Source organism: Pan paniscus, chromosome 19 (assembly GCF_029289425.2).
Source record: "Pan paniscus chromosome 19, NHGRI_mPanPan1-v2.0_pri, whole genome shotgun sequence".
Classification (NCBI taxonomy): domain Eukaryota; kingdom Metazoa; phylum Chordata; class Mammalia; order Primates; family Hominidae; genus Pan; species Pan paniscus.
This window is the reverse complement of record NC_073268.2, coordinates 83,991,705-84,004,330: the sequence shown is the minus strand read 5'-3', so window position 1 is coordinate 84,004,330 and position 12,626 is coordinate 83,991,705. Positions and strand designations below refer to the sequence as shown.

At 43.2% G+C, this 12,626-nt stretch overlaps 1 protein-coding gene across 22 annotated transcripts in view; it reads right to left on the bottom strand.

Moving 5' to 3' along the window:
• The window catches only part of BPTF (bromodomain PHD finger transcription factor), a 156,791-nt gene that overhangs the window by 2,956 nt on the left and 141,209 nt on the right, over positions 1-12,626 (bottom strand). For all 22 annotated transcript variants that reach the window (XM_055101692.2, XM_034942761.4, XM_055101704.3 and 19 more), the window contains one exon: positions 3,753-3,939. In XM_055101692.2, coding sequence (XP_054957667.2) covers positions 3,753-3,939 — 187 coding nt within the window. The remainder of the gene's footprint in view (positions 1-3,752; positions 3,940-12,626) is intronic.

Below are 12,626 nucleotides of genomic sequence, written 5' to 3'. Positions count from 1 at the left end.
TTTACCATGTTGGCCAGGCTGGTCTTGAACCCCTGACCTCAAGTGATTCACCCACCTCAGCCTCCCACAGTGTTAGGATTACAGGCATAAGCCACCACACCCGGCCTGGGTAGGTTTTTTTTTGTTTGTTTTCAGACGGAGTCTCACTCTTGTTGCCCAGGCTAGAGTGTAGTGGTGTGATCTGCAACCTCCGCCTCCAAGGTTCAAGTGATTCTCCTGTCTCAGCCTCCCGAGTAGCTGAGACTTATAAGCGTGCACCACCACACCTAGCTAATTTTTTTATTTTAGTGTAGACGGGGTTTCACGATGTTGGCCAGGCTGGTCTTGAACTCCTGACCTTAGGTGATCCGCCCGCCTCGGGCTTCCAAAGGGCTGGGATTACAGGCATGAGCCACTGCGCCCGGCCAGGGTAATTTCTTATACTGCTATTTCTTGTTTTATCAAATTTTGTTTAAGCCCTGCTATGGCAAGGAGAACCAAGCTCACTTAACCATTTCCCAACCTCCCTTTTTTGAGTCCAAGTTTTATTTCCCTATAATTTAAAAATTATATCATTCTATGCTTTGTCTATAGGGTGATTCTAAAAGTTGAAAATCAATGTCATTATTTTTATTATCTTTGAGACGGAGTTTTGCTCTTGTGGCCCAGGCTGGAGTGCAGTGGCGCGGTCTTGGTGCACTGCAACCTCCGTCTCCCAGGTTCAAGTGATTCTGTCTCAGCCTCCTGAGTAGCTGGGATTACAGGCATGTGCAACCACACCTGGCTAATTTTTGTACTTTTAGTAGAGACAGGGTTTCATCATGTTGGCCAGGCTGGTCTCGACTCCTGATCTCAGATGATCCACGTGCCTTGGCCTTCCAAAGTGTTGGGATTACAGATGTAAACCACCGTGCCCGGCCCAATGTCATTATTTACGTTACTACGAAAATGTAAATATTTTTCTCTGTAGCACCTAGTCCTTTGCTAACAGGGCCTTTTTTTTTTTTTTTTTGAGACACGGTCTTGTGTCTTCCAGGCTGGAGTGCAGTGGCATGAAGATGGCTCACTGCAGTGTCTACCTCATGGGCTCAATCCTCCCACCTCAGCCTCTGAAGCAGCTGGGACCACAGGTGTACATCACCATGCCTGGCTAATTTTTGTGTTTTGTAAAGATGGGGTTTCCTCATGTTGCCCAGGCTGGTCTAGAATTCCTGGGCTCAAGCATCCTCTTGCCTCAGCCTCTCAATGTGTTGGGATTACAGGCATGAGCCACCGTGCCCAGCTAACAGGGTACACTTACACAACTTTCTGTTTTTAGTGGCGTTTCTAATTGCCTTTCATTTTTATCCCTGACATTCTTTGATTTAATCATAGCCTTATGTTTTTCTGTCTTAAACAAATTATCTAATGTATGAGTCATTTTCTTGCTCTACTGAGCCTCTGGGGAGTGCTCCATTCTCCTGCTAGGATTTGGTCTGCTGACATTTTACAGCCTGCTGTATAAATGTCATCTTGGGTCAGAGTAATTCTCATTGCTTTCCTGAACCTCTTGTTTTCTGAACTCAAATAAACAAAAATTTCTGGCCGGGCACGGTGGCTCACATCTGTAATCCCAGCACTTTGGGAGGCTGAGGCAGGCGGATCACGAGGTCTGCAGTTTGAGACCGGCTTGGTCAACATGGTGAAACCCCGTCTCTACTAAAAATACAAAAATCAGCTGGGCATGGTGGTGGCTGCCTGTAATCCCAGCTACTAGGGAGGCTGAGGCAAGAGAATCACTTGAATCCGGGAGGTGGAGCTTGCGGTGAGCCGAGATCGCGCCATTGCACTCCAGCCTGGGCAACAAGAGTGAAACTCCGTCTCAAAAAAAAAAAAAGATACTTTTTTTTTTTTGAGATGGAATCTCCCTCTGTCGCCCAAGCTGGAGTGCAGTGGCGCCTTCTCGGCTCACAGCAAGCTCCGCCTCCCGGATTCAAGTGATTCTCTTGCCTCAGCCTCCCTAGTAGCTGGGATTACAGGCATGTGCCACCACGCCCGGCTAATTTTTTTGTATTTTTAGTAGAGACGGGGTTTCACCGTGTTAGCCAGGATGGTCTCCATCTCCTGACCTCGTGATCCGCCCGCCTCGGCCTCCCAAAGTGCTGGGATTACAGGAAGATACATTATTAAAAGGAAAAAATTTGTTTCCTTATTTTTGACAGCACACTTTTTTTTTTTCTTCTGAGATGGAGTCTCACTCTGACACCAAGGCTGGAATGCAGTGGCGCAATCTCAGCTCACTGCAGCCTGTGCCTCCCGGGTTCAAGCGATTCTCATGCCTCAGCCTCCTGTGTAGCTGAGACTACAGGCGTGCACCATTATGCCTGCCTAATTTTTGTATTTTAAGGAGAGATGGGGTTTTGCCATGTTGGTCAGGATGGTCTTGAACTGCTGACCTCAAGTGATCCACCCACCTTGGCCTCCCAAAGTTCTGGGATTACAGGCGTGAGCCACCATACCTGGCCAATAGCACACACTTTTAAAAAATACCTGCCAAGAAAGGATGCCCTGAGTCCTCACATGACTGAAAATATATTTATTCTGCCTCTAAACTTGACTGGCTGCACAGACTTCTAGGCTGACAATCATTTTTTCTTAAACTTTTAGATTTATTCTTCCATAATCTTCTAGCACTAAATGTCACAGCAGAAAAATCTGACACCAATCTAATTCTTGTTTTATAGATTGTCGGTTTTATCTAAGAGTTTCTTTTATTCGTAGCATTTGGAAATTTTATAGCGATGTATGTAGGGGTGAGTCTTTTTCCATTTGTCTACCTGGTTTATGATGTTTATCAACTGTCCCCCTTGCTCCACCCACCCCTCATAGAGTGCAGGGGCCTTAATTTATTCATTGCTAAATTCCCAGTATCAGGCACACATCAGGTTCTCAAAAGTCATTTGCTGAGTGAAGGACTTTATTCTGCTAGAATTTAAAGTCCTGTGACAATCATCAGCTCAGGAAATTTTTCTTCATTTCTTGTTTTTTTTTTTTTTTTTTTTTTTTTTTGAGACAGGGTCTCACTCTGTCACTCAGGTTGGAGAGCAGTAGTGTAATCACAGCTCACGGCAGCCTTGAACTCCTGGGCACAAGTGATCGTCCTGTCACAGCCTCCTGAGTAGCTAGGACTACAGGTGCATGCCACTATGCCTGGTTAATTTTTTAAATTTTTGTAGAGACATGGTCTCATTATGTTGACAAGGCTGGGATGTTCCCCCCACCTCCTGTGAAAGTCTCATTGTCACCCAGGCTGGAATGCAGTGGTGTGACCTTGGCTCACTGCAACCTCCGCCTCCCAAGTTCAAGTGATTCTTGTGCCTCAGCCTCCCAAGTAGCTGAGATTACATGCGTGCGTCACCACACCTGGCTAATTTTTGTATTTTTGGTAGAGACGGGGTTTCCCCATGTTGGCCAGTCTGGGCTCGAACTCCTGACCTCAGGTGATCTGCCTGCCTTGGCCTCCCAAAGTGTTGGGATTACAGGCGTGAGCCACTATGCCCGGCCACTTCTTGAATTTTCAAAAAAAGACTTTAAGTAGATCAACAACAAACCCAGCAATTTGTCCACTTCTCCTTGGCAGTAGATCATAACCCTGGAGTCTTGATTTTTTTATTTTTTTTAAAGATATTTAAGGTTAAATTTACCATAAACTGCACTGGTTGAATCGTTAGACAGAATAGTATAAAGAGTGTGAAGAGTTGAATTAATTCAGAATACCGAACCCATCTACTCACCTGCTAGCTTTGAAGCCTTTCAATTTCTGTACAAAGAATGATTCGAGAACTTCTGCACACTGGTAAAATGGGGAGTCACTTGGATTGTAGTAACGACAGTTATCAAAAATTTTGGTCATATCTGCCACAAATTCCGTCAGCTTTTCATAATATCGTCTTTGTACTCTTTCTTCCATGGTGGCAAGGTCTTAAAAACACAAAATGTAAAACATTTTCAGAGCTTTAAGGTTTTTCCAATGTGAATATTCTCCGAAGTTCTAACAAGTATATATGTTTACTGTGCAAGCAGTCCTGGAGTCAGGCTGGTTCACCCTGGAGGTTATTTTGCAATTCATGAAGAACAAAAGAGTACTTTTCCAATTTTGTTTCTGATTGAGGTTCTAAAATATAAATCCGGGTTGCTGTTAAGGTTCTTTTACTTTCAGGTAACTGCACAGAACCGTTCTTCATTCAAATGGTTTGAGATCAAGGAAACACACCGACATGCTCTATGCATATCTAAGTATAATACATTTTTACGTGCAAACCATTTAGTGTATGTATAAAGATGGGAATCCAGAATTAAGAACAAAATCTCTGTACTAGTGGCTTTATGATCCTGGTATTAGACTTTAATAACATCATTTTGCTTTATTTTTATTGTTACCTTATATTTGTGACAAAGTGATACTGTCTTACCATTCGTGACTGCAATGGTAAGTGTCCACTTAAATGTAAGGGAAAAATATCAGCTGATACGAATATTAGTATGTAATAGTACAGGCAATATGCAGAAAGGAGAAAATCATTATGGTGATAGATGGGTGTGATATTGTGAAATATATATTTGGTTTTTGTCCCCATTTCCTGACACTTAGCTCCTAACACGGTTGGAATCTCCGGAGTGATAAGAGTTTCTTTTATATGTTAATGACTGGTGGTTGGAATTCCCTAGATAGCTTCAGGATTGGGGCTGGTCACCGGAAAGACCTAGTCAGGATTAGAGGGTTGGGACTTTTAGTCCCATCCCCCAACCTCCGGAAGGGGAGAGGGGCTGAAGGTTAAGCTGATCACCAATGGCCAATGATGTAATCACTCATGCCTAAGTAATGAAGCTTTCCTAAAAACCCAAAAGGACCGGGTTCGGAGAGCTTCCTGATACAGCTGAACATGTGGAGGCAACTGTCAGGTGGTGTGCCCAGAGAGGGCATGGAGACTCCACGCCCCTCCCCACAGCGTTGCCCCGTGCATCTTCTCCACCTGGTGTTCATCGGAATCCTTTGCAGTGTCCTTGAGAAACCGGTAAGCCTAAGTAGGTGTTTCCCTGAGTTCTGTGAGCTGCTCCTGCAAATTACTGAACCTTAGGAGAGGTTTGTGGGAACCCTGATTTATAGCCAGATGGTCAGACGTGCAGGTAAAACCACCTGGGGCTGGCGACCGGCATCTGAAGAGGGGGTAATCTTGGGGACTGAGTCCCCAACCTGTGGGATCTGACCCTATCTTCAGGTAGATAGTGTCAGAATTGAATTGAATTGAATTAGAAGACACTCAGTTGGGGTCTGAGGCTGGATTGGTTGTTCATGGGGAGAAATCCCCACCCACTTCTTGGTGACCAGAGGCCGCCAAACAGAATTCTCCCATGTTGACCTTAGCGTGAGAGCACAGGAAAACAAGTTTTTTTTTTTTTTTTTTTGCTGTAGAGCAGGCAACTGCTTTGGAATGTACTGACTGAAATAAATCTATCTGAAACAACATTGATCCTAGGAGAACGACGTGTTTGAAATAAAATTCTGTATACAATTTGACATAAATATCTGAGAGAGTGAAAGGCCAGTAATCTCCAATCAATCTAGAGTAGACAGACAACACATTTCAAACTAAAGGTTAGTGAATATTTTAGAATTTGAAAGTGATTTGAAAGTTCAACCAATAAATAAAAGTACTAGAATACCTAAGAAATATCTGAAAAGTAATGAGAGATAATCTTATCTGTCAGACATTAAAAAATATTCTAAAGCTGTGGTAATGAAAAGTGTGGCAGCATGCAGAACAACACAAACACTAACGCAGACAAGTTCAAAACAGGAACAGATTTAACTGCATCTAGTATAAGAATTTCACATATATTAAGGGTGTCCCTTCAAGTCAGTAGGGAAAGGAGTTCATTCATAAATGAGGTTGCGGCCGGGGTGGCTCACGTCTGTAATCCTAGCAGTTTGGGAGGCCGAGGTGGGCGTATCATCCAAGGTCATGAGTTCCGAGACCACCCTGGCCAACACAGCGAAACCCTGTCTCTACTAAAAATGCAAAAATAAGCCAGGCATGGTGGCACATGCCTTTAATCCCAGCTACTAGGGAGGCTGAGGGGAGAATCCCTTGAACCCAGGAGGTGGAGGCTGCAGTGAGCCAAGATCGCACCACTGCACTCACCACTGCTTGTGCAACAGAGCCAGACAATGTCTCAAAAAACAAAAACAAAAAAAGGGTTTGGAGCAACTGCCTACAAATCTGGAACAAAAAATACTCTCTCATTATATGCCAAGATAATTGTGGGTTTATTAAAATGATTAAAATGGCAAATTTTGTTATATATATATTTTATTTTATTTTTCTTGAGACAGTCTCGCTCTGTCGCCCAGGCTGGAGTGCAGTGGCGGGATCTTAGCTCACTGCAAGCTCCACCTCCCGGGTTCAGGCCATTCTCCTGCCTCAGCCTCTGGAGTAGCTGGGACTACAGGCATCTGCCACCATGCCTTGCTAATTTTTTGTATTTTTAGTAGAGACGGGGTTTCACCGTGTTAGCCAGGATGGTCTCGATCTCCTGACCTCGTGATCCTCCTGCCTCGGCCTCCCAAAGTGCTGGGATTACAGGCGTGAGCCACCGTGCCTGGCCATATATATATATATTTTAGTACACACACAGACACACAAACACACTACTCTTTGAAAGCTCCAGTTTATGCAGTTAAAGAAAAAAATGTGTAAATGTGAAGAACTGTGAAAACACACAGAGCTTGATTCCAAGACTTGGCACATCCATGCTGTAGGTTCATGTAAGGTGTTCAGGAAAGAGCGCACACATCACACTAGGACATTCTTGGTTCATACTTATATTATGTTCTGGTTACTTACTGCTTGACTAATTTTCATTTTAATAAAGTATGTGAATAATGCTTGGACATTGTATGGTTCCAAGTTAATTAGGTATCCCTTAAGGTCCTAGGAGAACACATAGGTGAGTATATATTATGGAGGAGGAAAAAGACTCCAAGCATGACACCAAAGGCTGAATTTATAATGATTAATAGATATGACTCCAAAAAATGTTAAAAACTACCATATGCCAAAAAAACTATAAAACTTTTACTTGTCTTTAGTATATAAATAGCCCTTAAATAGCCAGACGCAGTGGCTCACATCTGTAATCCCAGCACTTTGGGAGGCAGAGGTGGACGGATTACCTGGGGTCAAGAGTTCGAGACCAGCCTGGTCAACCAACATGGTGAAACCCCGTCTCTACTAAAAATACAGAAATTAGCTGGGTAGGTATGGTGGTGGGCGCCTGTAATCCCAGCTACTTGGGAGGCTGAGGTGGAAGAATCGGTTGAACCCGGGTGGCAGAGGTTGCAGTGATTCAAGATCACGACACTGCACTCCAGCCTGGGTGACAGAGTGAGATTCCTTCTCAAAAAAAATAAAATAATAAAATAAAAGCCCTAAATAATACTGATAACAATACAAATATCTCGAGAGAAAAATAGAAGAAATATGTGAATAGGAAACTCTTACATAAAAACACTTTCTTTGCCAAATTAGCAGAAATTAAAAATGGTAACACTGGCCTATTAACAGAGGTTAACTATAGGGGACACTATAGGAGTAGTGGTAAATATTACATTTTACATCTCTGTAACATCTGCATTTGTACACCATAAAACACACTACTTTTGAAATAAATATTCTCAAAGACAAAAAATATACCCCTCAAAAGAGTGATAATACTCAGTGTTTTCCAGTAGTGCAGACAGAATGCTATAGATATACACTATTAGTGGAAGCTGGTTCAATTTGCTAACGTGTAATTTTTTTCTTTTCTTTTTTTTTTTTTTTTTTGAGATGGAGTCTCACTCTATTGCCCAGGCTGAAGTGCAGTGGCATGATCTCGGATCACTGCAACGCAACGATCTTGGCTCACTGCAACCTCCGCCTCTTGGGTTCAAGCAATTCTCCTGACTCAGCTTCCTGAGTAGCTGGGATTACAGGCACACACCACCATGCCTGACTAATTTTGGTATTTTTAGTAGAGACGGGGTTTCACCATGTTGGCCAGGCTGGTCTTGAACTCTTGAACTCGTGATCCGCCTGCCTCAGCCTCCCAAAGGGCTGAGATTACAGGCATGAGCCACCGTGCCCGGCCCTAAAGTGTAATTTAAAAATAATTTTTTTTTTTTTTTTTTTTTTTAAAGACAGCGTCTCACTTTGTAGCCCATGCTGAAGTGTGGAGGTGTCACAGTGATGAGCCACCTTGCCTGGCCTGGACATTGTTTTATAAAAAAAAAAAAGCCTAAAATGGGCCAGGTGCGGTGGCTCACGCCTATAATCCCAGCACTTTGGGAGGGCAAGGCAGGTGGATCCCTTGAGGTCAGGAGTTCGAGATCAGCCTGGCCAACATGGTGAAACCCTGATTCTACCAAAAATACAAAAATTAGCTGGGTGTGGTGGCGCATGCCTGCAATCCCAGATACTCAGAAGGCTGAGGCAGGAGAATCGCTTGAACCCGGGAGGCTGAGGTTGCAGTGAGCCGAGATAGCGCCACTGCACTCCAGCCTGGGCAGTCCATCTCAAAAAACAAACAAACAAAAAAAGTATACTACATCCCTGCTACTCAGAAGGCTGAGGTGGGAGAATCAGCTGTGCCTGGGAGGACGAGGATGCAGTCAGCTGGTGATGGCGCCACTGCACTCCAGCCTGGGCAGAACAACAACAGCAAAGCCTAAAATGTACTTAGACCCTTTCACCTGGAGACTGTTTTCTTAGAACAAACAAGTACAGGCAGATGTATAAACAAAGATGTCCAGTGGCATGTTGTTTATACTAGCAAAAACTACACACAATAAAAAAATCTATTGATGGGGGCTGTTAATTTTAATTTCATATAATTTAAAATGATGTAGGTCTATAACAGCTGATGTGAAAAAGTATTAAGTTTACAAAATACATTAGCAAACATAATTCATTTAAACCTATTTCTATTTAAGAATATAAAAGTTGCTGATTTTGTTGGTTCCCTTATATCCTCAAAGAAAATTACTATTTTCAATTTAGTCTATATTGTTCCAGACATTTTTTATGCATTTCTAAACACATTTAGGTACTCTTAGAAAATAAATGTTTACTGCTTAAAATCTGGGTACTGCTCTGTAACTTTCACTTCTTTTCCCAACAATACGTTTTAGAGATCTATATTACTATCTTTATGTACCTACTTAGGAGATATAGGAGATTATGTTTAACTTAGTATGTATGTATATATGTATTTTATTATTATGTTTCTGGGACAAGGTCTTGCTTGTTGCCTAGGCTGGAGTACAGTAGTGCGATTATGGCTCGCTGCAGCCTCCACCTCCCAGCTGAAGTGATCCTCCTGCCTCAGTCTCTCGGGCTGGGACCACAGGCATGAGGCACCATGCCTGGCTAAATTTTTTTTTTTTTTTTTGAGATGGAGTTCCACTCTTGCTGCCCAGGCTGGAGTGCAATGGCGTGATCTCAGCTCACCGCAACCTCCACCTCCCAGGTTCAAGCAATTCTCCTGTCTCAGCCTCCTAAGTAGCTGGGATTACAGGCATGTGCCACCACGCCTGGCTACTTTTGCATTTTTAGTAGAGACAGGGTTTCGCCATGTTGGTCAGGCTGGTCTTGAACTCCCAACCTCAGGTGATCTGCCTGCCTCGGCCTCCCAAAGTGCTATGATTACAGGCGTGAGCCACTGCGCCCAGCCATTTTTTGTTTTTATTTATTTATTTGACACGGAGTTTCACTCTTGTTCCACAGGCTGGAGTGCAATGGTGCAATCTTGGCTTACCACAACCTCTGCCTCCTGGGTTCAAGCGATTCTCCTGCCTCAGCCTCCTGAGCATTTTTTGTTTTTTTGTAAAGACAGGATCTCACTATGTTGCCCAGGCTGGTATTAAAATCCTGGGCTCAAGCTATCCACCTGCCTTGGCCAAAGTGCTGGGTGAACCACCATTTGGGGCTTATCTTGGTATTAAAAAAAACAAAAACAAACAGGAAAACCAGGTCTTCAAGAAAATAATTTTGGTTAAATAAGCTAAGGTATATTCAAGTAATGGACCATAAAAACCCATTAAAATTATGGGTTTTCGAAGAAGATTTACATAGGAAAATGTATTCACTGTATGATATGAATTTTAACACCCATGCATACAAGAACACACCAAAAGTAATGGCTATCTCTTTTTTTTTTTTTTTTTTTTGAGACAGAGTTTTTCTCTGTTGCCCAGGCTGGAGTGCAGTGGCACGATCTTGTCTCACAGCAACCTCTGCCTCTCAGGTTCAAGTGATTTTTGTGCCTCAGCCTCCTTAGTAGCTGGGTACAGGCACCCGCCACCACACCCAGCTAATTTTTGTATTTTTTTTTTTGTAGTAGAGATGAGGTTTCACCATGTTGGTCAGGCTGGTCTTGAACTCCTGATCTCAAGCAATCTGCCTGCCTCAGCCTCCCAAAGTGCTGGGATTATAGGCATGAGCCACTGCGCCTGGCCTTGGCTGATTCAAAAAAATTTTTTTTGGAGAGACAGGGTTTTGCCATGTTGTCCAGGCTGGTCTTGAACTCCTGGGCTCAAGCCATCTGCTTGTCTCGGCCTGTGAAAGTGCTGGGGTTACAGGCATGAGCCACTGTGCCTGGCCTATCTTCTTTATTTATTTTATTTTTTATTTTTTTGAGATGGAGTTTCGCTTTTGTTACCCAGGCTGGAGTGCAATGGCGCGATCTCGGCTCAATGCAACCTCTGCCTTCCAGGTTCAAGCAATTCTCCGCCTCAGCCTCCTGAGCAGCTAGGATTACAGGCATGTGCCACCACGCCGGGCTAATTTTGTATAGTATTTATTTTCTAAATTTTCTTTCTTTCTTTTTTTTTTTTTGAGACGTGTCTCGCTCTGTCAGCCAGGCTGGAGTGCAGTGGCACAATCTTGGCTCACTGCAAGCTCCGCCTCCCGGGTTCACGTCATTCTCCTGCCTCAGCCTCCTGAGTAGCTGGGACTACAGGTGCCCGCCACCACACCCGGCTAATTTTTTGTATTTTTAGTAGAGACGGGCTAACACGGGGTTTCACCGTGTTAGCCAGGATGGTCTCGATCTCCTGACCTCGTGATCCACCCACCTCGGCCTCCCAAAGTGCTGGTATAAAAGGCGTAAGCCATCCCACCTGACCTTATTTTATGAATTTTCTACCATTAACTTGTATTTATTACTTCTATTACCAGCATAATTAACTTATTATTTTAGTAAACATCCCAGGTACTTTCTCAAAGGCGACTACCCAAATTTGAAATATGTACAATGATTAACTCCTTCCATTTTCAACATCAGGAGAACAGAGGTAATAACTACTTCATTACATTTATTTTTCAGAGATAGTTTTCATTTATTTCCACTTCATGTTTCCCCCTCTTTCATGCTGCCATGAAACACAAACTCTTCTCATTAAAAAAAATGCTTAGCTGGCTTTTGGAACATAATTCTTTCATTAGTGGTAAGTGATCCTTTGGAAGGTTTTAGCTATGTTTTAATTTTTCTAATTTCTTTTGCAGATAAATTATTTTTTAGTAAAATCATTTGTAGCCATTCGTGTTGATACGATTACTCGTGGCTCCTATTACCATTTTTTTTTCTGGGAAATGAGGGTATTCTCTCTAGTTCATAAAATTTACTCTCCTTCAGAAAAAGAAGAAGAAGTAAATGGAGAAGGATGAGAGGATCAAAGAGACCCCAACCCATTCATTAATTTCACTCATTCTTTTATAAGGCTGCATAATACTCCACTCAGACACCATTTGATATAGCTACTCCTCTATTGATGGCTACTTATTTCATTTCCAATCTTTTTTTTTTTTTTTTTTTGACGGAGTCTCGCTCTGTCGTCCAGGCTGGAATGCAGTGGCGTGATCTCAGCTCACTGCAACCTCTGCCTCCCGGGTTCAAGTGATTCTTGTGCCTCAGCCTCCTTAGCAGCTGGGATTACAAATGCCTGCCACCACAACTGGCTAATTTTTCTATTTTTGTAGAGACGTATTTCGCCATGTTGGCCAGGCTGGTCTCGAACTCCTGACCTCAGGTGATCCATCCACCTTGGCCTCCGGAAGTGCTGGGATTCCAGCGTGAGCCACCCCGCCATTTCCAATGTTTTTGTAATTATAAACACTGCCACAATGAACATACTTGTGCACATGTAAATCCTAAGAAATGAAACTGCCGGGTTCAAGAATATGCACAATTGGCCGGGTGTGGTGGCTCACACTTGTAATCCCAGCACTTTGGGGAGGCCGAGGGGGGGCGGATCACAAGGTCAGGAGATTGAGACCATCCTGGCCAACATGGTGAAACCCTGTCTCTACAAAAAATATAAAAATTAGCCGGGTATGGTGGTGCATGCCTGTAGTCCCAGCTACTCGGGAGGCTGAGGCAGGAGAATTGCTTGAACCTGGGAGGCGGAGGTTGTAGTGATGTGAGATCGCGCTAGTACACTCCAGCCTGGCGACAGAGCAAGACATCGTCTCATTAAAAAAAGAAAAAAAAAAGTATGCACAATTAAACTTTATTTTATTTATTTATTTATTAGTTTATTTATTTTTTGAGACAGTCTCATTTTCTTGCCA